The sequence below is a fragment of the Corvus moneduloides genome, chromosome 1 (genome assembly GCF_009650955.1).
Source record: "Corvus moneduloides isolate bCorMon1 chromosome 1, bCorMon1.pri, whole genome shotgun sequence".
NCBI classification, from domain to species: Eukaryota; Metazoa; Chordata; class Aves; order Passeriformes; family Corvidae; genus Corvus; species Corvus moneduloides.
The window spans coordinates 75,587,479-75,614,153 of NC_045476.1; the positions used below are offsets into that span (position 1 = coordinate 75,587,479).

Below are 26,675 nucleotides of genomic sequence, written 5' to 3' on the forward strand. Positions count from 1 at the left end.
CGGCGGGGCGGGGTTTGGTGTCTCCTCCCCCCTTCCGCCTTCTTTTCCCCGATTATGGCGTCCCCGGCCCTGACCTTTGTCCGGAGGCTGTGCTGGCGGTCGCTCTGCGGGACGAGGTGAGTGCCGATCGCACCGGGGCTGCCCGGCGGGGCCCCTCAAGGGCCGGGTCGGCCGGGGCCGGCAGCCGCGGGCCGGGGTCGTCTGCCGGGGGCTGGGCAGCCGCAGCTCCCTCCCGCCGGGGCTCGGCGTGCAGAGCAGGTGCTGCCCTGCCCGCGCCGCTGGATGAGCCGGGCTGGCGTTCCCTGGATGGCCCCGGCGTTAGTGCGTCGGGCCGGGCGCCGCTCTCATCCTGAAAAACGGGGGAAGTCTTTCTGCTAAAGCTGGGGACACCTCCGGCCGTACCAGCCACCTTTAAGTGTTTGAACACAGCGTGGGAGTGGGAAACCTGTGTTTGATGCCTTCCTGAGGCGAATGTTTAACCAGCAGAAAAATTGTTGGTGAGGTATCCAAAACCGTACTGAAATGTAGAGGAGAATGTGTTTTGGCCTTTTCTTGTTTTCTGTATTTTATTTTACTTTACCAGGCCCATCGGTCATATAATCATAGAATGGTTCGGGTTAGAAGGGACCTTCATCTAGTTCCGACCCTCCTGCCCGGGCAGGGATGCCTTCCACTAGACCGGGTTGCTCAGAGCCCCATCCAGCCTGGCCTTGACAAAATCAAGTTTAATTGTGGGTCCAGCTAATTAGGGCTTCTTGCTAAGACTGTTTTGGCTTTCCAAATAATCATGCAGTATCTTCTACGCCTTTATTTATTGTATACTGTCTCTAAGCTGTTTCCAAATAAAGTGTCACGTGCAGGAGTGTGCAGTGTAGGAGCTGTGCACCTTCAGGGTTAGCTGGGCAGTGGAAAGCAGAAGGGATGGCTTGAGTTGCAATTACACTTGGAATTGCGTGATTAACATTTTAATTGAAATGGCTGAATTGGAAATTCCTCTATAAAATTGCTTGTATGTGAATAAGAATCACAAAGTATGCTAATTCATAGAATTTCCTCTTCCAGTCAAAAATAGCTTAATACTAAAGGAAAAGCAAGCATTTGGTGCGTTAAGTATACTTGGTAAACAAGTTCCTAAATGGGATAGTGAAGCAAGCATCATCATATCAATAAAGATGTGTGATACTCTGATTGTTAAAAACATTCATATTTGACTGTTATAATGCACACTTTCATATGTGAAATGCTTTTACTCAAGTATCCAAGTCAGTTAGACACGAGTGCATCTTGACCAGAAGACTGTAAGACATTTATGCATTAAATTGTAATATTTTTCACCCAAAGCTTTGTAAGAAATTATTTGAAGTTAAGTACATGAACATCATAAGATAGAGGGAGAAAAAAGAGAATTGTATGACTTCTGCCCTCAGTTCAAAAAAAAACTCTCTAGGCAAGCTTTCTCAGCTAAATAATATTAATTTAATGTAGCTAAATTGTTACAGTGAGAGTGAGGGAAAGCAGTTCTAAATTGGGAAAACATGTAAAAGACTGGCCTGCTGATCATCATTGGGCTGGTGGAGTCACATCTATTTGAAATGGCAAGATTCTCTATGAGATAGCAGTTCATACATCAGTATTAATAATGGGTTCATGCTTTTGGTGTTTTAATCAGATATACTAAAGGAAAGTAGTGCAATTTTTCCAATGCCAGAGCACCAGACAGATGAGCTTTGTTTTCTGTATTAGCAGTATGCAAGCAGAATTATATCAAAGACACTAGCAACATTGCTGTGCCAGTGAATTTAGGAAGCGTTTTTTGCAGTCTAAACTTGGAAAAAAGAGTCGTATCCTTGGAACAGGGAAAGAGAAAGACTTGTACAAATTAAAGGCAAAATGCAAGGATTCCTCTGACTTTGTTTTGGTTTGTTTGTTTTCCTAAGCAAGACATTCATAACCCTTTCAGAAATGGAATTTTGAGTTCCACAGGCTCTTCTTTTCCTGCCACGTTGCAATATATAATATTTCAAGTTTGAATTCATTTGAGGAGGGGGAAAGCTGACACAAGTGCACATTCAGAAGAGTCTTACTGGGGCTGTACGTACTTGACAGTCTTTGCGTTCAGATCTTTGAGGTTGGAGGCCCCGCAACACCACTGCTGTGAAGCCATATCTGGTCAGGCAGACCACTGGGCACTGAATGCTTGCTGCTGGGAAACCTGCATCTGTGCTATCCTTGTTCTGAGGGGTTCCTTTGGTCTAGTTGTCGTGCGATCCCAGCACTGAATGCCTGTCTGTGGCTGGAGGACATCTCCCAGTTTTATGTAGTCTAGAAGGGATCTGACTTGTATGTGCCAAGACAGCTGTGCTGCACAATCCAAGGGAGTGGAGTTGGCAGCAGCTCAGAGACTTTCTCCAAGAGCACTCTTCTGGTCAAACTGAGACAGTAACATTGTCACATGCAAACTTCCAAGTGTAGTCCTTGGTTCAGCTATTTCAGCAGCTTTAAAGGAGGTCAGATCTTGTCAAAGACCAATTTTCCATGAGCTACTCTTTTATTTCTCAGAAAAGCCTGTTTCATAGGAGCACTATTAAATGCTGGTCTTTAAGTAAAGTGAATTGAAAACCAGTAAATTTTCTCTTACGCTGTTGGCTGCTTCTTGCTTTTGTAGCCGTGTTGGTCTTTCCCTGTTCCTGATTCCTGCTTACAGTAAATCTCTCCTTACTACAGTATCTAGTTTTCAGCTTGGGAGGCAGCAGTCTTAAGAATTCAAGTTCACTTCCATCTGTCTCTTGAGCAGCATTCCAAATCTCTTCTTGGCATCCCCTCATCATCTCATGACAAAACATCTGGATGTTTACAGCCCACCCACATAGCAGGAGCTCAGGTGTTATAAAGTTCCAGGACAATACACAACAGTCCTTATTCAGCCCTCTTGTACTTCTGCCTGGGAGTTAAATGATCCTGCTCCCTGAATTGCTTACCCTTTGTTTGGTAGTGCAGTTGCATTTGTTGGTCATTATATCAGGGGCCCTTTGATACATTTATGGCAAAGCAGGACATTATAACCCTTCCATCTCCTCCTTTACCTCTGTCTAACTGCAGCCCTGTAGACACGTAGAGAAGAGCTATGGGTCTTTTCTGCCTTGCCTCCCACTAAGCCAGTCAGATGTAAAGTCCTGGGTCTTTAGGGCCCAGAAGCTTTGTCTTTGCCCTGAAACTGTGCTTTTATGAGGAAGCTGCTCCACTGAGGGTGGAGGAAGAACTGATCTCTTGCAGCTGAGAGATTATTTCTTGTTTCATCAAATGCCTGTGCTCAGGGCCTCATTCAGTGGGAAGCAGTTCAGTATTCCAGGTCATTCCCTGAAAAGGCTTCTTGGTTGCTGTTTATGTTGTATTACCTGCATCACAGGTTTTTGTTTACTTCTTTTTAATATGTGAGGAGAGATAATATTGGGGGGAACTGTGGATGCCAGCACACCCAGAGGACATGTAAGCCTTGCCTTGTGGAAAACATCTTTGAGTCTGCTGTCATCCTGGAGGTGACGAGTAAGTCTGGTGGTATCCGCTTTTCTGTTCTGTTTCTTTTTTCCAGGTTTGGCCATGAGGACCTGTTTGGCCTCAGAGAGAGTCTGCCTTGTATCCCTGTGGTGGGAAATGTCTAGTCCTTTCTGTCGATCTTACTCAGATAGTTGTGGTTGGGTATGGACATACAGATTTTAGTAGCTTTGTTCGGATGTTCTCATGCTGGCTGAGCAAAGAGGACACTATTGCCTCTTCACCTACTTTCCTCCTACCAGGGCCTATTTCTGTATTGTAGCAGCTGCTTTCCTTTTCTTTCCGGCTGTCTGCTGTCATCCCTAATCCAATTCCCTTTTACAAGGAGGAAGACGAGGTTTTTGTAGTGTTGTTTTCAAGTAATAGATCAGACTATATTCTTAAAAACTCTGTTTGCAAACACTCCTGAGTCTCCTGGGGGTCTGTACCAAAACCTCTGGTGCTGGCAGTAGAAGTTGCTTTTATGCCTGAAGCTTTTCCCCAGATGTAGGTGAGTTGGGTCTTGTTTCCCTCCTGATCTCAGTGTGGCATAGGCAGCAGATGTCCTGCAGCCTCCCAAACATCTGCCTGCCAACTTCCCCACCCACTAGCGGTTGAGTGGGAATGCATCCTGGCTCACTGACATGGGAAAAGTGTCCACATACAAAGGCTGTGTCTTATCCACAGTACAAAACACATACCCTGATCCTACACCACAAAAGCCCTGTGGAGTATGTTTTTACTCCCTGTTGCTGTCTTACACAGACTCCTGTGTTTTGGTTTCTGAGTCTCTAACGCTTGTGCCTCTTGGTGCTATATTTCAGGCTGTACCAATGCACCTTGCTCGACTCTTTGCTATTCCTATCAACCAACATCTTTTTCTATGACAGATTTCCGTTTATCAGCTCTCCTTGGCTTATGCTGGATTCTGTAGTGCTCAGGTACTCTGCTCTGCTCCTCCTGCTCGAGATAACCATGCTTATCTTTAGTAGGTCAGATCTGTAGTTCTAGTTGATGTTGTGAGTTATGTGGGTCACAGACCCTTGCCTGGGCACCAGAAAAGCAAGCAGAGCACATACCTGCCTTGATTTTAAACTTACTTTTTCCCCAAGCTTAGTCTTTTCTGTGTTGGTGCAAGTCAATAGTAAGTTTAGAGAGCTCATCATACTTTACTTACCTTTTAAGTAGTAATATTTCTTTTGTTTTATGTATTAAAGAAACCACCTTCTTTCCTTTCTTGAAACCTTGTGCCATTTGACTTTTGCAGTAAGCTTTTGCAGAATACTAGTAAAATCAGCTTCTTCTAGCATTTGTAAGGTAACTTTCAAGTATTTCAGAAAGGGTCTTTATACCACCAATGGATCTTGAATTTCTCTTTAAGGCCTAGGATTCTGAAACACAGCCATTGGAATAAACTAATCCACTGTGGGCTTAACTAGTCAAAGGAAAATGAACAAATAACTCTCTTAATGGGAGGCTTTCTCTGCAAATACTCATGTTAATTGCAGGGGTTTTTTGTTTGCACATGCTGGTTTACCAATACAATTTAAAAGATAAAAGGTAGTGGTGAGTTGATTGGATAGTTTTCCAGAGAAGTGTCTTGGTAAACTTACGTGCTTATTTAAGGACACTCTTAAACTGTTTTGAGTGGAAATACACACAGTGCTTAAAATCAACAAAATGTAATCCAGAGCAGCAAGCTGTATGTAATTGAGCTGGATTTCACAGTTCATAGCCAAGGTGTCTGGACGTCTTGAGGATGGATTGTCTTGGATCACAGCTTTCTGAGCAATCCCAGTTCTCTAGGACTCTCTTCAATGTGAGATGCTCCATCTTCCTGGTTCTTTTCTGGTCTCTTCCCAGTATGACCATGTCTCTTGTGCTGTGGAACTCAGGACTGGATGCAGTAATCAGTAATCCAGGTGTGGTCTCACCGGTGTTGAATAAAAGAGGTTCCATTCTTAATTGGGAATAAAAATGATTTATTGAGGTTTAGAAATATTGTGCTGTATGGATTCTTTGCTGTTTCTTTGGCCCTCCAAAAGAGTGGCTACTGTTTTTCTGGTAAGGTGTTGTGATAATATTTATTCTGGTATAAGGTCTGGTGTAAGAAGTATATAGCTTATAGAATGGTCAATAATTCTTTAATAATTTGATCCTTAGAAGCTAACCATTAATTTCAAATATGCTGTCATTTCATACCATGATACTCATGCTTGTAAAATGCTGACTGCTTCAAACGTGTCAGTATAGTCAGCCTGTTTCTGAAACAAAAGAATCTTTGTTTGGTTTTGTGTTGTTTTACTTAATTGCCAGTAAGATGCCAGATAAAGCACACTTTTATTCAGAGGAAGAACTTCCAAGTTATATGGGTTGTCCGCCTCTTTCCCGGACCAACAGTTCTTCATGATCTCTACAATGATAGAAGCCACTTTGGCTCCACCCTTGTTGCATCCCCGCTTATAACTGGCACAATTCAACATGATCCTCTGGCCTCTGTCTTGGGAGCTGCTGCTTTAGGTGCAGCCTTCCAAATGCTATAATTTAAGCTTTTTACAATGTCTTGGTAAGACATGAGACGAAGTCCCCTTTAATGTGTATAATTCCTTTTCAGTTCATTGGATTTTTGTTGAGTAAATTGCTCCAGGTCTTTAAAGACAACCTGTTGGTCTGTTTGACTGTGGATGCTGGAAACACTGACAAAACCAAGAGCAGTGTGCTACTTTGTGTTTAGAACTAAAGTGTTTAATTCTAAGCTGTCTGAAAGAGCTCTGGATTTGTACAGGATAAGCCATGGCAAATACTTCTTTGTTACTGTTTTGTTCAGTATTCTTTGTGTCCACCCCCATTGTATCTAGGTGTCATGGATTCAGGAGAGAAAGTAAGCCTCAGAGAAAAATTTTCTTTCCTTTCACTGATTCAGCTGCACTATGAGGAGTGTCAGTGTGTGTTCTGATGTGGGTAGGAGCTCCAGCAGCTGGTTGTATCCGCATCAAGAAACCTGCCTATGTTGGCTGTTAACATTAAACTAGTTACATGTTTTCTTGCTCTTCATACAACCAAGAAGATTTGTCCCTGCAAGCCAAATCAAAATGGCTTTTTCCTTTTTCCATTAGCAACAAAATTATTTTGAGTATTTGTTCATAACATTTTGTTAAGTAACCTTGGATAAGGATGTGTAAGGAACCTATTTGAGTTTGCTGCTCTCCAAATGCTGCAATAAACTCTCAGTGGTTCTCAGCAAATGTCACATGTATGAGTATTGCAGCTGTATATTTTTTATGCTAATGTTCTTATTTTTAACTTTCAAATGTGTTTCACAGGATATCTATCTGTAAATCTTCCTGCTCATAGAGGTGTCTTATATGGGCTGAGAATATACAGGAGGTTCTCTCATGCTTCGGTCATTCACCATGTCCAGGCAACCTAAAGAAAAGGTTTAGGACTCTGTTAGTTACTCTGCTGGAAAGAGAATTCTTGTGGAGATTTCAGGAGATGATCCTAGTTTCCCTTCCAGCAGCTGTGATGAGAGAATGAGTAAAATAAAACTCTGCCTGTACAGAGCACAAAGATCAGAGCATTTCATATCTCAGTGAATGGTAATCTAGAGGCTTCATTCTTAGCTATTCTTTAATATTGAAAAAGAAACTATCAAGCGCAGCTGAGCCACTTGCACTAAACAACAGTGATTCAGCACTTCAATTTGCCAACAGACACATAATTATCCTCCCGTTTTTATATGTCAAAACAGTGTAGGAGTGTAAAATAGTAAAAGCTGATAAGGATTTATACACAAAACTTGTGTTTAGAGCAACTCTTGGAACATCCTAATGTAAAGGAGAAAAGAATTTGACTCTCATTTCTTTGTTTATTAAAGTAGCAGCAAGCAAATTGTTTATAGAGTATTTGCACTGATGTTTTCTACTAGTTAGGAACACTGGAAATATGAGAACACTAGAAACATTCCTATTGCCTGATAGCAATAAATTTTAGTTTACTCCACGCTGCAGTATAGTGGGGTACAGCCAGGGACTATGCTGGTGGAACAGGAAGGGATGGATAGTTGTTTCCTTACGGCTTGGGGATTTTTTTAGGAAGGCTGGAGTTCTGTCTACTGAGTCATCATCTCCTTCATGGTATCGCCATGGTTAATAAAACTTGGTATTTTTCATCCCCAAATGAACAAATGCATTGATTTCTAGAGAATAACTTCGATGCTGATAAGACCCCATGGATGGAATAGGGACTGTGAGCCCACATGCAGGAACTCTGAGCAAATGGAACAGCATTGTAACCAGCCGCTATTAAATTAATCAATGCTTTTAACAAATTTGTTCTAACATGCTCTGGTCAGATCTGTTGTTATCTCAACCCTTTGTGCCCCACCTTGGGCATCAAAAAGGCCTGTTGTGGCTTAACCTCAGCTGAAGTACCATGAAGCCACTCGCTCACCACCTCTCTTCTCCTAGTGGTTACTCCACCTTTCCCAGTATAAGAGAAGAAACTTGAAAGGACAGACCTAGAAATAAAAACCTGAAGTAATTTGCCTTTATTAGTGTAAAAATTGTCAAGCTGAGGTTTCTTTTAGTATTATAGTGTCACTGCCTACTGCACAACTCCTATTTGTGAGACAATCTGTCTATACAACTTAGAGGAAGAGTGCTTTGCAGCCAGAAGTCTAACAGCAGCAACAGGCATCATTGATTTGAGAGGCACACATAAAAAAATAATTTAGTAGCAAGAAAAGAAAAAAAAACTCAACTGAAAAAAGTGTATGGTGAGAAGTAGTGTGTATATTTAAATGATCTGAATTTCTTCGGGAGCAACCTGTAATAAGATGGCATAAAGAAAGAAACTGCTACAGCCAGAAGAAACTACCCAGAATTTATCTGTAAATTTACCATCTACGCTCTCCATAGCGCTCCTTTTTTTTCCAACAGCAAAGGAGCATGAGTGTTCCAAACATGCCACAGGATGCTCAGTTTGCTTTAGCATTTTCAGGTGCCTCTTCTTTTTCCCAGCTCAGACCTAGGTAGCTTGTATGGGGAGAATAACTGGAGAGATACAGCAGAAATGAGCCCTCTCCACTTTAATCTGTATGGGAAAAGCTCTTACATTGCTGTGTGAGTGCTCGGGCTATGTAAAAAAATGTATGAGTCCTTAAAGTTACATTATTATCTGTTTGGATTCAGTAGAATGTGACCAATGGCATGATGAATGATAACTTGGGGAATCTGCAGATTAAAATTTTCTAATCATTTTTGTGTTAACAGCATAGACAATAGCTTCCTCTTGTCAGCAAAATGAAGTACAACTTTTACATTTACTGCATGAAGAAAATACTGCAAGTGAATATGGAAAATGATAAATATTATTTTCCTGGTTGCCAAGGAAGCGTGGTACTGCTAATGCTTTGCTCATTGTAATTATTTGTCAAACTTTCTTTTTATTTTCATCTTGTTAGAGATTCTGATATGAAGGCTTGGGAGGAGGGGAATGAGCGAAGTTGGTGTATCAGGTTAAATTTCTTTTTTCAGATGGTCCACTCATTTTCTCATGGTTACAGTTTAAATACAGGTTTCTATTCCCCTCACACACCTCATTTCCTAGCAGTTGCTGCAATTTCCAGTGGTGACAAGCTTTCCCACCAGCTCTGCTCCTGTGCCCCTTGATGTATCTGAACTAATAATCCAAAGTTGCTATTCCTTCTCCAAATCCCTTTTCCCTTCCGGGGAGAAAAATCAGGATAATTTAAAGAGAGGATCAAAATGAGAGAAGTGCTACTGAAAGAGGGGGGCTGAAGCCTGAAACTGGTTGGAGTGGTACTGTCCAGGCACCAGCAGGGAAGGACCGCCCCAGCCGCCTTGGCAGAGAGCACGCGTGGTTCCTCGCTGTGGATGGATATGTCCCCACAGCAGGAGGACAGGGAGCAAGGAGGTCTCTTTGAGCTACTCTCCTGTGTGACTTCAGAGCACCCCTAAGAGCAGTTGCTGGTGCTCTTGGGATAGGTTTTAGGCTCCTGAACCTTGTAGAACAATTGAAGGTCTGGCTGACACCTGCAAATCAGTTGTGGGCTGGGCTGGGAAATGTTCTCTCTCTTCTTTGCAGGGACTCTGGAGAGGCATGCAGTCAGAAGCTTGTGTTAGGTTATAACCAAACACTTAGCATCTTGAGGTTTGTGGGAATTGATTGCTTTGTGTCATAGCTAAAAAAAAACAACCAACAAAAACCAACCCATACAACTCTTCAAACAATAGCAGCAGCAAACCAGTATTTCATTTTATTTTCTCTTAAGATGGAAAGGACATGAGCAGAAATAGCAGCACTTTATGATGCTGTAATACCCTTTGTGTGTGGGAAATGTCATGGGGTGGTTACCATGCCCTTCACTGTTCTGCATGAGGAACATGTGGAAAGAGCAATGGAAAAAATGACAGCACCTTGAGATAGTGATCATGGCAAAGAAGGGATGTTGCACACATTATCTGAAGTGTTAAACATAATGGACAAAAGATGTTGCAGGATTCATCCAAGTGACAGTTTAATGTGCTTCTTGCTTCTGTCTAACAACACTTCCTGTTCTTTTTCATGCTTGTCTCCCTAAAGCTGCTTAAAATAATGTAAAATGACCATTTTCCATTTCAGGAGTTTTAAACCCATGTGTATCTAGCACCAGCCGCTGCTTTTAATCCTAATGGGATTTATAACTGCTTTTCTATGTGCTTTATTTCCCCAGGATCTACTAACGTTTAAAAGAAAACTTTTACTAAGTAAATGGAAGATGGATTTCAGGTATATCCATCCCTTTCTTTTGCTGAATGTACCTGATGTTTCCTGTGCAAAGAGATCTTTTGACTTCTGTTTAATCCTAATGAGGAAACTGCAATGTTGCTTTAAAAGTTAGAAAGTGAGTAGTCAGTATTTTACAAAATGTTGGCATTTTTAACTCTTTTAAAGTCCTTATGCAAGTGATAGAGCTACACAGAAGTGAGAGGCTTGCCTTTAACAGGCTTTGAAGTCTTTTTGTGAATCATATAAACAGTGAGAAATTACTTTCAGTGTAATTGAAATCTTAAATTTAAGATTTGAATTTTTATTGGGATGAGAGACATTTAAGTGAACAGGTAGAATGAATAGGATGAATGGCGAGCCTCCAAGATATCCTGAATGACTGAATAGCAACAAAGAGATGTCTGAAACAAGGGAATAAACATGAAATGATTGTCAGCCTGGATGTTTCAGGTTCAGGCAGTGATGCCCAGGATTTATTTCTTTTTTCAGAGTGTACACCTTGCGAAATCCCCAGTTGCTGGTCTTGCAGGAATATGCAGGCATTTGTCATGGACTCTGACTGCTCTGCCAAGTTGTGACTCCTCTGTGACTCTGTCTCTCTGGTGGGGGCTGGCTTTTACCCAGCTGGGGGAGGTTACCGAGCCCTCTCTGCTCTTCTGTGGGTGCCACTACAGTGAAGGTAATTTGTAGCAGTGGGGCAGTGGCAGCTAATTGTCCACAGGGTGCAGGGCCATAAACAGGAAGCTTTGTGAAGGAAATCATTTTGCTTTGTTGCTGTGAGTAGATGAGAAAGGGAAATACAGAGGGGTTTTTGATTGCCTTTCCTAGGTTTCTTTTCCTGCCTGAATTAAAAGCTTGTATGTCAGGTTCCAGGCTCTCTGCCTGCCTTGCATGGTTTCCACAAAGTGTGGCCACTAAAGTGGGGTGTGGATTTGCTCAGTGAGTGACTAAGAAGGACTCAGTATCACAGCAAGAGAGCAGCAGATGGAGGGAGCAAGTTGTCCCAAAATGTACTGCAGCAGCCCCTCCTGCTTCTCCGTCCTTGTGCTGCAGCAGCCTCTCCAGCTCCTCTGCCCTTGGGACTGTGGCACAGCACCACTGTGCAGTGCCAGAGGTGGCAGCGCTTCTGTGTGTGCTGAGAGGTGTCGAGTCATCTCCTCACTCTGTGTGATTTACTTGGGATCGAGGCGCTCTCTTACTGCTGTTTGTTGTGCCTCTGAAGAATGAAGTCCTGTCCAAGATGAATTAATTGTGAAAGAACTTAATTTTTCCTTTGTGTTTTCATCCTTTGTTGTTATTTTAATAGAGAAATCATAGTAATCAGCTTAGCCTTAGCATGTCGAGAATTGATGAGCATCTCTGATGTGTAGGAAATGTCTGTTGAGATCAGAAGGCAGAGGGAATGGAGTGAATCATCAAGTCCTGCAGAGAATTGAGCTATAAGCAGCAAGGAAGAATGAAAGATAAAAGGCCTTTTCTTATAAACAGACTTTAATAGGTTGCACAATCTCCTATTACAAATCAGTAGGTAAGGAGGAAAAGAAGAATGAAAGATGAAGTATTTGAAGTGGATAGTTTTACCCAAACATTTTTTAACTTACAAGCAAAAGTGAATATAACCAAACAGCAAAGTTCTTCTGAGCCTGTACTGACTGAAAGATCATTCCACTTTTCCCCAGCCAGATTTTTTTATTCACCTAATTGTTTTCTCATTCTCTTCTAACTTGTCTACTTTGCATCCATAATAAGGAAGAGAACCATGACCTGCTAAATGAAAAAAAAAAAACCAAAAAAAATCCCAAAAAAAACCCCAAAAAACCAAGCCAACCTTAACAGCAAATATTGTGTACATACCTTCAGACTGGCTTCTATGGCATTCTCTTCTCCCCAGCTGCTCATCCTCAACTTTCATTAATTTATGATCATTATCAAATTGTATATAAAAGAGATTCTTAAAGCCTTTTTATGATATTGACCACAGCCAGGCTGGAGTGAAATCCAGATTGTCAAACATGGTGTAAACCCAAATCTCCATTTTTAAACATGGGGTCTACCTCAGTCAGTGCCTAGACTGACAAGAAAATTCGTAGCAGATACACAGATCATCTTGGGGACAGTAGCATTCCAGTAATTCCAAAGGTGGCTAGCAAAATCGGAGGGAAAAAAAAGCCAAACCAAAACAAACAATTATTCTTCCTGAGCTCTCATTTCTTCTTCCTGTAAATGTGATTTCAAAAACATGTTTGGAAATAGGATCTGAAAGGGTCATGTTCTGGGACTCTGGAGCAGACTAATGAAAGGGATGCAGTATTAAAAAACTTGTATCTGTGTCCATTTAGGTGCACTTTTTCCTGTTGAAAGTCTTTTTTTGATGCTGGAAACGAAGTCCACAAGTTGGCTAAATAATCCCCAGCTGTTTAAGGGATGAACTCATTAAACTCTTGACAGAGGCTTCTGAACACACCAGCTTGAATATTGGTTACAGTGAGAGTTGTTAACCCCATGTTTGTCTGGATGCGCTTCTATCTTAATAATAAGTTTACAATGCATCAACTCAATTAAAAGGACTTTCTGTTCCTGCAACCTTTTCTGCTAGCCTATTCCGTTTTGTATTGTTCAGATAGGTTTCTTGCTACTGGCATAAGATTTTGAAGCAAATTTTGAAATTCTTTCACTTCAAAGGAAATTCTGTGTATAAAAAAAAAAATTCTTTCCATGTCTGTCATTCAAACTTGGTATCTCCAAAATGTCAGAACTTAGATTTTATTAACGAAGAAAGGCTGTAATAGGACATAAAACCAATAGATCTTACAAACATTTGTACAAGACACCTAAACCATCTAGCTGCATAAAATGAAAGAGGAATAAAATTAATGGGGGGCAGTTCACATTCTTCACACTTTCTGCCTGCAGCTTTAAGGCTTGCAGCAGAAATTGAATTCTCTTTAAGAAATAAGAGCAATGAGGGTATTTTTGAGGTAGGCTGTAGAACATCTTTAAAATTCTCATTAAGCTGTATAAAAAGGCAGTATTTCCATGGTTTTTAAATGATTGTCCTGTAACTGAAATATTAACATTGAGTTGGTTAAGCATTCTGTCAGTCTCCATTTGAGATATTCATTAATTTTTCAAATGAGACTGATTATGAAATCTATTATGTATGATGTTCTAACAAGACAGGTGTGTCTGTAAGTTAGAGTAGGGAAAGTTAGGCTATTTTTCTTTTTAATAGAATAGAGAAGGAAGGTTCAGACATAAACTGCAAACACTTTAAAATAGTAAAAATGCTTAATGTATATTGCCATTTAACCAAAAAAAACCCTGTGACAACATGCTTTTACCCTCTTGAAATAAGTCAAAATTATTGGACTTCTTGGCTTTTGATACCAAACTTTACTGAAATAAAACTGTTTTTACAAAGCATTGTAGAGTTGGGTTAGGTTTGGTATTTTTGCGGGAGGTTTTGATGGAATTGCCTTTTTGTGGTGGGAAGCTGTTCTCCCAGAATATTTTGACTGCCTTTTTTTTTTTTCTTAAGTGCCTACAAGCTGGCTTACAGACAGTCTTTTTTCAAAGAACATTTTGAAATTAGTCTTCACTTGTGCTGCCCTGATTGGAGAACCAGGCTTTCAAATTGAGATGTTTCTAGCTAGAAGCACACACACTTGAAAAGATCACAAAGCAGACAGGCTGCATCCTCACCTCAGTTCGTGGGCATATAAAGCTGCTAATCATAGAATCATTTAGGTTGGAAAGGGCCTTTGAGATCATCAAGTCCAGCCATTAAACCAGTACTGCTAAATCTGCCACTAAACTGCGTCCCCAGAGGCCACATAGACACATCTTTTAAATACCTCCAGGCACAGTGGCTCACTCCACTGCTTCCTTGGGCAGCCTCTTCCAGTGCCTGGCCACCTGTCTGGATATTAGGAAGATTTTCTTTGCCAATCTAAACTTCCGCTGGTGCAACTTGAAGCTGTTCCCTCTCATCCTCACAGTTGTTATCTGTGAGAAGAGACCACCTCCCACTTGGCTACACCCTCCTTTCAGGCAGTTTTAGAGAGTGGTAAGGTCCCTCCCGAGCCACTTTTTCTCCAGGCTAAACACCCCCAGCTCCCTCAGCTGGTCCTCTCAGGACTTGTGCTCCAGACCCTTCACCAGCTTTGTTCCCTTGTCTGGACACATTCCAGCACCAAAATGTCTGTCTTGTAGTGAGGGGCCCAGAACTGAATGCATTATTCAAGGCGCTGAGAACAAGGGGGTGAGATTTAAATAATTAATAAAATTTAATAATTTCCAAAGGTTAATTATATCATAGCAAAAGCGAACTTCTAAAGCAACTTTCTTGTGACTTTTAATATCATTCTTGTTGTTTTGATTAGTGTTGTATGTAATATTTCACATTTACTTTAAATGTCTTAAAAAGCAGCATATTTGTTTCTCCTCTAGCCTTTCACAAAAGTCAAATAATGGGATTTTTTTTCCCCACTTACTCCCAGGCCAGCACAAGCTGTTTGCACTCCAGCGATTCACCTGCACATGGCTGCAGCCACCATGCAGGTCAGCCAGAAGGACTTCCAAAAGGCTCAAGAACAGCTGAAGCTTTTGAAAAAGGATCCTGGGAATGAAACCAAGTTGAAACTCTATGCTTTGTTTAAACAGGTAGGCTTGACTTGACTTACTTTGTTTAGTAAGGAGCATTTATAACCTGAGGGGATGGACCTGTAAAATTTATTTAAAATACAGGCTGTTCAAATGTATTGTGCATTAACAGGCCCTTGATTTTACGTGCTCAAATTCTGTTCTTGAAATTTTAGCCCCTTAAAATGCCTAAATTCTGAGGGAAGCCAAACCTGTTTTTTTATGCTTTGAGTAGGAACCTTTATTCAAAGAAACAGAGCAAAATTACATCCATTGTGGGATGCCTTCCATATAATAATATTGATTCAGCTTTGGAAAATGGCTTATGCCTAGGAAAAAAAAAGTAGGCTGCATGCTTCCTCTTAAATTTCTTGTATCTACAGTTATCTGGGCCTATAATATAATGGTGTTGACATTTGACAGTTGATTTCTGTGGTATTTTCCTCTCTTTTTTTTTTAGTATGGTCATTGTAAGTTTTGTTTGGGGTTTTTTGTTTGTCTATTTTGAATTCAAGGAACTGTTCCTCCACAGTTTGAGTGAAGGTTATTCTTTACACAGCATGAAAGGGGACCTTTCTAGAAATAGCTTTATGTCCATAGCAGGGCTTGTATTGGTATTTGGGGAAGTGTTGGTGGATCAGGAGTGACTGCAGGGTCAGTACAGGCTGTGGCTTGTTATGTTGAGGAAGGCAATCAGTAACTCATTTCAAAAAACCTTAAAGACAGCTGATGGTTCCAGGTAGCTTTACTAATTAATAATAGTGAGCTCATAAATGTACTTTTTCTTTCTTTCCTGCTTCCCACTTGAAATATTTCTTTCCAATAGTTTATTTTTCTTCAGGAAAACTGATCATAGAATACTTTAATCAAAGGTTTAAATAAGTTTGTTTCACTCTCTTTTCAGGCTACTGAAGGTCCCTGCAATGCTCCAAAACCAGGTATGCTGGACTTTGTCAAGAAAGCCAAGTGGGATGCGTGGAACTCTCTTGGCAATTTGTCTCAGGTGACAAAACCCATAATTTCCCTTAGATACTGTGTAGATTACTCTACCTTGAAGTGTCTGGTCTTTAAGTGAGTGGCTGATGACAAGAACATGCTAGTTGAGCAACTCTGCTTCAGCCATCAAAATGTTTCCCTCTGTATTCCTCAATCACTTTACTGCTTCAGTGTTTGGAGATTTTTTTTTTTTGTGTGTGTGTGTAAGCCTAGTTCTACGTTATTGCTGCTAGCTTGTATTTGTGCAAGAGATCTTATGTGGTGATTTTCAGTAAATGTAGTGTTCTTTTGTATTATGGTCTATTCTGCTCTTGTCTTTAAGAAAGATGGATTGAGCTTCTCAGTTCTTACAACAAAACCCAAATCTCTGAATTCAGCATATTCATAACTTTGTCATTTTAAAATGTCAGTCTCTTACACTGTTGACTAAAAGGCTAGGAAAAACTGGTGTATTGAGAGCCTCTTCATTCTTTCTTTCTCAATACATCTTGACATTTTTAGCATCTTTAATAACCTTTAGAGAAGTCAAGTGAAGCAAGCCGGAAGAATAAAGATGCAGAGGTACATAAGCATTCCTTTTTCATGCAGGCTTTAGTAAGTCTGACTGCATATAGGTACCATGGTTTCCTCAGTCGCTATTAAATGAAGGAAACAAACTTCTCAAATCAGCTGTGCTGCATTAGGGCTGCTGCTCAGTAGTAGTTGCTGAGCTCAGTCAAAAAGATTCTTTAATATAGAGGGGGTTTTTTGTATTTTTCCTTTTTTTATTTTTTTAAACAAAACATTGTTGCATGATTTCATGAATACAACATACTGTTCTGCTTTAGGTTTTTTGGGGTGCATTTTGAATTTTTTTTTTAGCTTGAGGTTTTGGATTTATTTTTGAGATGGCCCTGCTGCTTTTAGGAGTAGTCAAGAAATACTTAAGGAGAAGAATTGGCTCCTCAAGTTAGAGTGGAGAGTGGATAGACAATTTCATGTGCTACTCATTATGGATTATAGAATTGTTCAAAGTATATTATCCTTTCAAGCCAATAGGTTGTAACAACCAAGTACTTAAAATTCTTTTAAATCACTGCTTACTTTAGAAATAGGGAGACAGGATTCTTTAGGCTTCTGAGTGTCATGTTAGTGCTAAATGAAAACTTGTTAGTGCAAGTGAAAACTTGTTGTCTTCAAGCAGTTTTAAAATGCTGTAAGATCCATTTCAGTGCTCTTATTTTTGGCAACACTATTCTAAAATAAAAACTTCGGTTAGAGAAATGTCCAACTGGAAAGCAGAAACAAAGGATCCACAGAAATGTGTAAATGCTGGCAATATGACAAAGGTCTCTCTGGTAAGCTTAGGCATGGATGGGGGCACTCTTCCAGCAAAATAAATGTCATTATCCAAGCATCTATGCACTTCTCTTTTGTGAATCTATTGCTGCTGCTTTTAAGGTGACTTGAAGCATGTTCTGCAGTGTTCAAATAATACGTGTTCCCGTCCTCACCCCCTTAATTGGAATATATTATAATAGAGATTTTTGTTTTCTTTTGTCCTGAAGCAGTCACCTTCCCCTCCCCCTGCATCCAGGTACCCATTTTATTAATACTGTAACTGATTTAAATTTTAGCTTTTCATAATCTTGTGTGTGTTATTTTCATCTTACCTTTTTTTTTAGTATTTTTTCCTTTTTTTTCCCTTTCTTTTTCTTCCCTATTTTTTAATTTATTTTATTTTCTTGCAGGATAATGCCAGACAGAAATATGCTGAACTTGTCTCAAGTCTGGTCTCTGCAGAATCTGCTAGCCAGCAGAAAGAGGCTTCTCCAGAAGAGGGCAGACATGATGGCTACGAAACATTAATAGTTACTACCAAAAATAATATCACGAAGATAATGTTTAACCGACCTGATAGGAAAAATGCCATCAACCATCAGGTAAAGAAATGAACTTGGGAGGATTAATGATTTATTTCTTTCTGGATAAGCTACTTAAATCTTTAGAGTCCTTACTACAGGTTTAGCAGAAGTGACTGAAGCATGGTGGTCTGAAGTTTATGAGGGATTAGTATTGTGACTTCAACAACAACCTAAGGAATAAACATCTAGTACAAAATGAAATCATTCAGCTAAAATTTTACAAATTAGGCTTTTTTGTGTCTCTTGATTTCTTTCAAACAATATAGGATTATGGTCTGCACTAAATTAAAACGGCAAACTGCAGGAGGACTGGCCTGTGGTTTGCATGCAAGATTTGACTGCAGCCTTGAGTATAATAAAGCATTTGTACAGCCTTTGGCTCAGCACTGCTGCATGTGTGTAGGTGATCCTCTGTTTCCCGTAGTTACCTTCATGAGTAAGTCCCTCCTGTTGGAAGCATCATGATCATCCTGGTTCACAACTGCAGAGATACCAGAGCAGGGTCTTCACACCACTGCTGCTGATTCTTTCATGTGTTATTTTGTCCACTTAAACTGCTGTATTGAAATTAGCTGTTTCAAGTCAGTGTTTGTTTCTGCAAAGGACCTTATTTTGTCCTTTACGTTTGCACTGGAAGTTTTGAGTATTGCAAGTGTGTGTCTTTATGGTCAGAAGTACTTCACGTGTAATACCAAACTTCTTGCGCATGACAAATTTTTCAGTGCTTAAAAGGATCATAGCTAATCTGTCTCTTGAGTTCCTTGTTGTCAGTGTCAATCTCGTTTTTATGTTCTTTTGCAGCATCACATTTGTACTTTGTTAATTTTCCTTTTATGCAGATGTACAGAGAAGTTATCAAAGCACTTGAAGAAGCTGGAAAAAATGATTCTACCATAGCAGTTATTACTGGTATGTTTTATATTATACCAAAGTACAGTACTGACATGAAATTCCTACCTGTGCTTAGACTAAGATAAAATTAAGAGAGGAAATTCTTTCCTATATTATAGACCAAAGATTTTCCAGGGTGTTTTGGCAGATTTTCTTCGAGCTGGTGTTTCAAATTCTTAAGTAAGCTTGCCGTTACATCAAAACATCTTTCTCAGCTGAGAAGATGGACATGGAATACTCCTAAGGGCTTTATTACTTTTGAATAGCTGCCTGTCTGGTCCATCCTCATTGCAGAGAAGTGTCTTTTTAGGAATTTAGCCAAAACTTGAGTTTTGGCTGGCAACTAAGTAGTGTGAATTCAAGGTGAATTTGGGCTTAAACCTGTTTACTCTGAGGTAATTGCATGCAAATTCTTCTCCACTGTCTGCTTTACTGACACCTGGTTCCCATTCCCAGGATGCTGAATTTCCTTTCAGTAGCAATGACTGGGCACCACAGCTGTTACAAGATAAGAAGGGTGATTCACACAACTGGAGCTGGAAAGTCTAACACATGTATAGCTATGAGTCCACAGCAAACACCTCTGCACAAACCTTTCTGTTCCTTTGCACACAGTGAATAAGAGCACTGCAGTGTAAAGTAGGTCTCATCCTGTGAATGTCCTCATGGAGCAAAGGGCGATTCAGGCAATTAAGTCATGCAGTCTAGCTTTTAAATGCTGCTTGCTTTTTTGGTGGTGCCTCAAACTGGCTTATACATTGAATACCAGCTTATCTGTTTTTTACTGAAGAACCATCTTCCAGTACAGTCATGGCAATGCAGTGCTGTCAGTCTTGTCCTTAGACTGCTGTGCCTTTTTCTAAATAGATCATTAAAAATGTGAAACTACCACATATTAAATAGGTTATTCTATCTACTTTTGATTTCTTTATCAGTTTGAAGGTGGGTGAAGAGAGATGCATCAACTTACATTTCCATTGTCCTGTTTAAAAAAAAAAGTTTCTCGCATCTAATTATTTGAATGCTTGTGAATTGACAGAAAAAAAATACCTGGGGAAGTATGCAGGGAAAGAAATAAAATATTTTTTCCATCTGACACTGTTACAGAAAAAAAAGAAAATTAATTTTCCCCATCAAATATTTCACAGTTAATGTTCTTTGGCTTTTTACTGATTGTTCTTTTCAATAAATTGACAGTCAGAAACTTACTTTTAAACCATAGATGTCCTTTAAGATATTGTGTATACTTCGAGAAAATCCCTCTAATGACTTAACAGTGTTAGACACTGGGGATAAAATTCTTTTGTAAATGTAATAAATGAAAGCTTCTCTTTCCTACTCAGAAACCATTGGTGCATTTACTCCTATGTGTTCTCTGCAGGAAATGGAGACTACTATAGTAGTGGAAATGATCTGAATAATTTCACTAATGTCCAGCCTGGTGAAATGGAGAAGATGGCAAAAGATGGAGCAGTATTACTCAAGTAGAACATCTTGGTTTCATATATGCATAAGTTACTGTAATGGGTAAAATATAATTTGCAGGCATGGTTAGAAAACAGCAGGGACCCAGTTATGCTACGATTCATCTGTTTAGGTGACTGTGTCTAAGGGCGCACCCTGTGCATAAACACAAAGATGGTGTGGGAGGAAGTGGTATTAATTGTATGAAATAAATAGATTAATATTAGAAGTCTTTTTAAATACAGTGATGCTGAAGACTTGATTTCATTGTTTAGTTCCCAAAGTACATGCAGATATAATGAAAAATTGTTTTAGCTGTACATGAAAAAATTGTGGGGTTTTTGATATCCAGCAGTGTCTACACTAGCAGGAAGTGCCAAAATACCTTCGCTGTCAGACTTCTTTGAATAGAGACGGGTGTAATGAACTTGTTCAAAATTGCCCAGTAATTCTGAGATCTTGGTTTAAATTTGAATTTACCAGTTAAATGAATTTCTTTTCTAAGGCCAAGAAGATCAGGGATATCATCTGACACAAGGGGCTCTTTCTTTTTTTCCCTGCTTAAGCAGATTTTGTCTTCTTTTTTACTTCTGTATGTAATAATTGCATCTGAGAGATGCTTGCAAGTTGGATTGTTTCGTCAGGCACTTGCAATTGGTGGAAAAGCTAAAATACACAGAAAAGCAGTGGTTTTGATTTATGTTTTAAAGATGAACTGCAAGTACTCAGTTTTGTAGCTTTTACTTAGGTGAGCTGTCTCTGTGGGTCACAGGTGCCCCTCGATGTGATCATGATGCAGTGTGAGCCTGTTGTGAAGATGTTACTCAGTGGCACCTGGCAAGTGTTCCAGCCTGCAGTGTTTTGTAGGGTGTTCAGCACAATGCAGTCTCGTGTGCTTTGTGGTATTTAACCTTGCTCTTGTGAGAAGCCTGTGTTTGCTGGGCTGTTACTTTTACATAGGCACAGTGTTCCACTACAACCAATGCACAGAGATGCCAGAGGAATGGAGTTCTTACAACACTGTTCACTTTTGGAAAATGCTTGATTTTGAGAATTCATTTCGCACCTCTTGGATGGAGAAGCAGCTGTCAGATGAAGCAAAATGCTGTTTCTTGAGCCTGTGCAGAAGAGCACTAGGGAGTTCTGTGCTGTGGTAACATCCCAGTGTTGCTGCCTGTTGGGGCTTCACTGCAGAACAGAGTCTGTGAAGGGAATGGCCATCCCATGGGTGGAGTTGGGATGGATATACAGGCAGAGGACTCTTGTCAGTGACCTGTATTCAGCAACTGTAACTGAAGAGGAAAACACTTCCATAACTTGATCGCAGGAACTAGAAAAGCTCTGCTGACATGTACATGTTTGATTCTTAGTTGCTAAGGAAATGCAGCTGTTTCAAATAGCTCTTATTTTGTTAGAATTCATTTCTGAGAGGCTGAAAAACCAAAGACTATGTAGTTTCTATCTAGCTCTTGGGTTTTGTTATGCAGTGTCTAATCACGTGTTTTGAAATTTGTATCTATTGGATGAAAAACACTTGAGATGTGTCTCTTACATCTTACACCTTCTGTTTTCTTTTCCCTCTAGAGAGTTTGTGGGTCATTTTATTGATTTTCCTAAACCACTGATTGCAGTGGTAAATGGCCCAGCTATTGGAATCTGTGTAACAGTCCTTGGGTTGTGTGACCTTGTCTATGCTTCTGACAGGGTAAGTACATGGCCTATCCCAAGACAGTCTTTAAGCCTCTGTCTGTATTAAATATTTGATTTGGGGTAGTCTGAAAGAAAAGAACACTTCAGAAAAGTCTTAAAGGTTTTGTATATCACATCAAGGAACACCTGTCTGTATTAATTACCAGCACAGGGGTACATCAGGGGTACATCAGTGGTTAACATGCATGGAATTCCCTGTGCTGTAGTTATGCTTATCAAGTTACTAACTCCAGCTTACAGACTCTTTTTTAAGAGCCCCTCTTCAAAGCTGATGTGAAATGATGTTTGTAAGGCCCGTTTTAGGTGTGAAAGGGGGAGAAAAAGTTTGTTCTGGAATGGAAGTTCAGTAACTGGCTGAAGTAATTCATTACAGATCACTTGTGACCATGTCACTCCTGTCATGTGCTTGTCTAATGTGCATGATTTATTCAGTCAATTATGGTCCATAGATATCTTTTTTTGCTACAGGGTGAACCTGTTGTTTCTAGTTCTTCAGTTTAAAGAGCAGTCTATATTCATCCTCCCTTAGAATAACCTTAGCCATCAGTGTACTTAGCCTATTAGATATATCTCAGGTTTACCTTCTCTATTCAATCTTTTCCTTTTTTTGAGCTAAACAGCTGACATTTGTTCAGCTTTTCCTCATGTGGCCTGTAGACACATTCCTCTGGACTCCTTCCATTTGCTCTGTGTCTCTTTAAGCGTAGTGGCACAAGCTGGACACATCAGCTCATGTCTTACTGACGTGAAGTGGAGCAGAAGAACTTCTCCACGTTCTGCAGGCTGTATTTCTGATTTGACATCCCACTGTGTTGGGCGTCAAAAATCAATATGTTGATTTACATACTTGTGGGCTGATCTAACACCTGGATCCCTTGCTATAAAGTTGCCAGTAAAACAGTTTTCCCTGTCGTGTGTCATATGCTGCATACCAAGTTGTTCCTGACAAACTTTAACTTGTCCATATTCAATAGTATCTTCTTACTTATACCTCTCAATTTTATTAAGACTATTTGGAAGTCTAATCACTTCCACTCAGCGTATCATCTCCTTACAGCCATGAGTTAGTATAGATTTAGTTGAAGTTTAATCCAAATAAGCATGAAATGTTTTGTCCTGTTAATATTATCTTTCTTTCTTGAATGGCTTGAAATTCATACTTGAACTTCCTTTACTGCCTGATAAATGCATCGTATCTTTGCCTTGTGTTTCTATTGTTTTTTTAAATCCCTGCAGGTTTATATTAGTGTCATACTTACAGTCTGACATAGTTTTCACTTTCTGTATGTCTGTGTTTAAAGTCCATGACAAGCTCATTATTTAGAGTCTATTGGTACCTTCCTACCTGCGCTGGGACAGCTTTTGCTTGTACCCTAGGTAACAGTTCTTGGAGGATTTCTATAGGATCTAAGCTAGCCTTTTACTTAGATTATCCTTCATGACAATTTTCCTATTATCTTCAAGTTTATGGAAGCCTTCTCAAAGTTGATCGTTCTCTGTTCTAAAAGATGGTTCACTGTTCAGTTCTAACTTGCAATTATGGTATTATTTTGTATGACCCCTTGCTGCATTTCTGGCACAGGCTCTTTTTAGATTTGCTTAAAATTTGGGGAAAGAAGATTCAGTGACTTGAATTTTTCAGGAGAAGAATAAACTTGGTGTGCCTTCAGGAAGGCAAAAATTCTGTTTGCCTCCTAAGTTACTTGGAACACGTATTTAATAACTTTTAAGGCAGATGTACATGAACATCCTTTCTGTAAAGACTTTGCACATTAGTTTCTCTAAGTGCTGTATTCAAATAATGTAACTCATCAATAGGGTTGTTGGATAAGGGAATGGAATTATACAAGCCAGCTCTGGGGTGCATTGAAAGGATGAAGCAATGATTCCAGATGGCGTTTGAAGCCTATTATGGTAACAGTTCAGATGTGTTTGGTGAACTCTGTCTCAGTAGAAGATTTAAAATGAAAATTAAGTGCTAGTACTTTAATTCCATGCTGTGATGTAAGGTTTCCTTTATTTTGTTCCTTTTTTTTTTCCAGGCTACATTTCACAGCCCATTTAGTCAACTTGGGCAGTCCCCAGAAGGATGTTCCTCTTACCTGTTTCCAAAAATCATGGGCTTAGCCAAGGTAAGAATGACTACACTGCTTGTGGGATCATCTGACCTTCGTGTGTTGGTATCCTCTGACCATGAGAGCAAGTGTAGTCTGTCCATCTTTTATTTTCTCTGTCTGCTCTAGAAATGAGGAAACTACATAATAGTAACTTAAAAAAAAATCAAAGGTAGAAAGAAAAATGAAGAAGCAGAATCCAAATTTTCTCAGAACAGCATAAATCCTTTCTTCTTCTTTTGATATCCCACAGAAAAAGTCTTGGCAGTTTAAAAGACTTCTCTGATGTTTCATGCATTAATATAATGTATTTTTTTGAGCAGGGTTTAAATCTGTAAAGAACAGATCAAGTGCTTCATAGATATCCCAGTATCAAAAGTATTCTATTCAGTGAGATACAGCCTGCCAGTACATGTTCTAGAAATCTTGGAGTCACTGCAAAAGTGAACAAACATATTTATGATGAGGTAATTTCAGATTGCAACCTTGGAGCTCTGCTCGAAAAGACATGTACAGTCCATGTACAGCAGTGAACAGTAGGAACTGTAGGCCAGTCCCTAGTGGTGAAGCCCAGGCATTGACACTGGGCGTGATACTTGCTTAACTGCTTCATTATGGCCTGAATGATGGGACTGAGTACTCTGCTCGAGCAGGGGCTTTGAAGGAGACAGTATCTGGCAGTTCCTTAATAATAACAATAATAATCATCATCATAATAATCTAGTCTCTGTTCTTTTCAGAGGGCAGATATTAACAAGCAAGAGACTAAAATGAATGTGATGTGGAAGCATGCAGCTTCCCTGTCAGATTGCTCAAGTCTTGTGTCTTATTGAATCACACTTTCTTTTTTTGTTACATAGGCAAGTGAGATGTTGCTTTTCAATAAAAAGCTGACTGCAGCAGAAGCCTGTGCCCAGGGACTTGTGACTGAGGTCTTCCCTGACAGCAGTTTCCAGAAGGAAGTTTGGGCAAGATTAGAAGCTTATGCAAGCCTCCCCAAAAATGTCAGTATTTTTCATTTTTCTTCACCTTGTAAGCCTGTAGCATTCCCAGTTCTTCTGCCAAACCTCTCCTGTCTCTTCATTTCACTTCATCCTTAATTGAAATAATGAGGATCATTATATTTTCCCTCAAGCACAGATCTCTCCCTTTGCTTCTGGGAAACAGATCCCTCTCTTCTGCTCTGTGTGCATCTAAGATAGTGCACTGTCCAGAGAAATGCAGTGACTGAAAAGCCTTACAAATTACCTGACTGCTCCACCTGTGCAGTGTCTCTCTGAGTGCCTTGAGTGGCTTTTCTTAGGTTTTTATTTTGGCAGTAGTTTATATTTAAGAATATTACCACTGGTTCTGCAATATTAATTGTACTGTGTGCACTCTGGGTGCTCAAGATGATGCTGGGTGGCTTTACTTTTTGCTGAATTCAGTGATCCTGCTCCCAAGTTTAGAGTTGGCAAGACTACTGAAGTCACTGTGGTCTTGTGTTACCTTGAACAGGAGGAGACAGCTGTGCCAGCTGCTGATAATGCGGGTTGCATTTGACACTGCAGACAGTTGAATGGGTTTTGTTGCTTTTGACCATCTACTCTGATAATGAGCACTTAGTGGACTGCTGGTTTGCTTCCCATGAGCCTTCTACACCTTATTAGCAGTCTGGGGAATTAAATGCAGTAAATACTTCCAGCAAAAATGTTGACTAAAAGCTGAGAGATGTGATGTTATTGCAGTTGGGTTAGGATGTGATGTTATTTGCCGTGAGGGTTTTGTATTATTTCCTGAAGCATTCAAGTATAGAAAACTCACCCTCCTAATGTTCCTCTCTTTATTCTCCAGTCCTTGGCAGTGTCAAAGCAGCTGTTACGAAGTATGGAAAAGGAGAAGCTCCATGCAGTCAACAGTAGAGAGTGTGAAGTGCTGACGGAGAGGTGGTTGTCTGATGAATGTGTAAATGCTATTGTCAGCTTCTTCCAGAGGAAATCAAAACTCTAATCTTCACCAGTAGAATAATTCACCAGCTGGCAGTAGCCTAATCTGCCGTCATCGTTAATGAACTTTCTCTTCAAATAATAATTCTTATATCTTTTCATGTGGTATATCTCTGTTCTGAGTATTGGGTTAAACCTGGTTCACAAAATTAATACACTCTTATGTGCCTTGGATCCATTATGGATATTTAGGTTGGGGAAAAAAGGTTTGTTATTCTGTAGGCACCAGTGATGTTTTCTGAATAATACTAAAGCAGATTGTCTTTCAAAAGAATCAAGAGATTCTATAGCACCCTATTTTGATAGCTCTTCAATAAGTATCTTATGAGTGATTCTTTTTATTTGTCTGTGGCGAAGGAAATGCTGTATTAATGAAACAATAAATCAAAATATTTAATTACTCTTGTGGTGATTCTTATTCTTCCTGTGAAACATCCTCAATGAGAGGGCAAGTAGTTCATGGGAGCCCTATTAATATAACAGTCCTACAAAAAAGCATTCTATTAACTTCACATTCAACTCAAAAGATGTTTGTTTTGAGCTTTGTGGATCTAATCTCCAATGCATTTTTCCATTAATTGCTTCATATGACCCCTTTTCTATGGAAAAGTGTGATGTGTTTGTTTTCCTAAAGCAAAAATGTAGCC

The 26,675-nt window shown here is 39.8% G+C and overlaps 1 protein-coding gene across 3 annotated transcripts; it reads left to right on the forward strand.

Moving 5' to 3' along the window:
- ECI2 (enoyl-CoA delta isomerase 2) lies at positions 1-26,429 on the forward strand. 3 transcript variants are annotated; one of them, XM_032116397.1, is made up of 12 exons: positions 1-116; positions 10,268-10,323; positions 10,813-11,002; positions 14,823-14,985; positions 15,869-15,967; positions 17,691-17,882; positions 18,704-18,773; positions 20,137-20,239; positions 21,804-21,924; positions 23,972-24,061; positions 24,904-25,047; positions 25,877-26,429. In XM_032116397.1, the coding sequence occupies exons 4-12, from the start codon at positions 14,863-14,865 to the stop codon at positions 26,030-26,032; spliced, it is 1,098 nt and encodes a 365-aa protein (XP_031972288.1). In that variant the 5' UTR covers positions 1-116; positions 10,268-10,323; positions 10,813-11,002; positions 14,823-14,862; the 3' UTR covers positions 26,033-26,429. The 3 variants fall into 3 exon arrangements, with proteins under 3 accessions (XP_031972288.1, XP_031972296.1, XP_031972278.1); XM_032116405.1 differs by lacking the exon at positions 10,813-11,002 and having other exon boundaries at positions 24-116; XM_032116387.1 differs by lacking the exons at positions 10,268-10,323; positions 10,813-11,002 and having other exon boundaries at positions 35-116.
- The last annotated feature ends 246 nt before the right edge of the window (positions 26,430-26,675 follow it).

Bases quoted from the DNA above. Each gene is read 5' to 3' on its own strand.
- ECI2 (XM_032116387.1), top strand. From the start codon at position 55: ATGGCGTCCCCGGCCCTGACCTTTGTCCGGAGGCTGTGCTGGCGGTCG. The intron at 21,925-23,971 runs GTAAGTACATGG...TTTTTTTTCCAG, and splicing joins TTGTCTATGCTTCTGACAGG to GCTACATTTCACAGCCCATT. The intron at 25,048-25,876 runs GTCAGTATTTTT...TTTATTCTCCAG, and splicing joins ATGCAAGCCTCCCCAAAAAT to TCCTTGGCAGTGTCAAAGCA.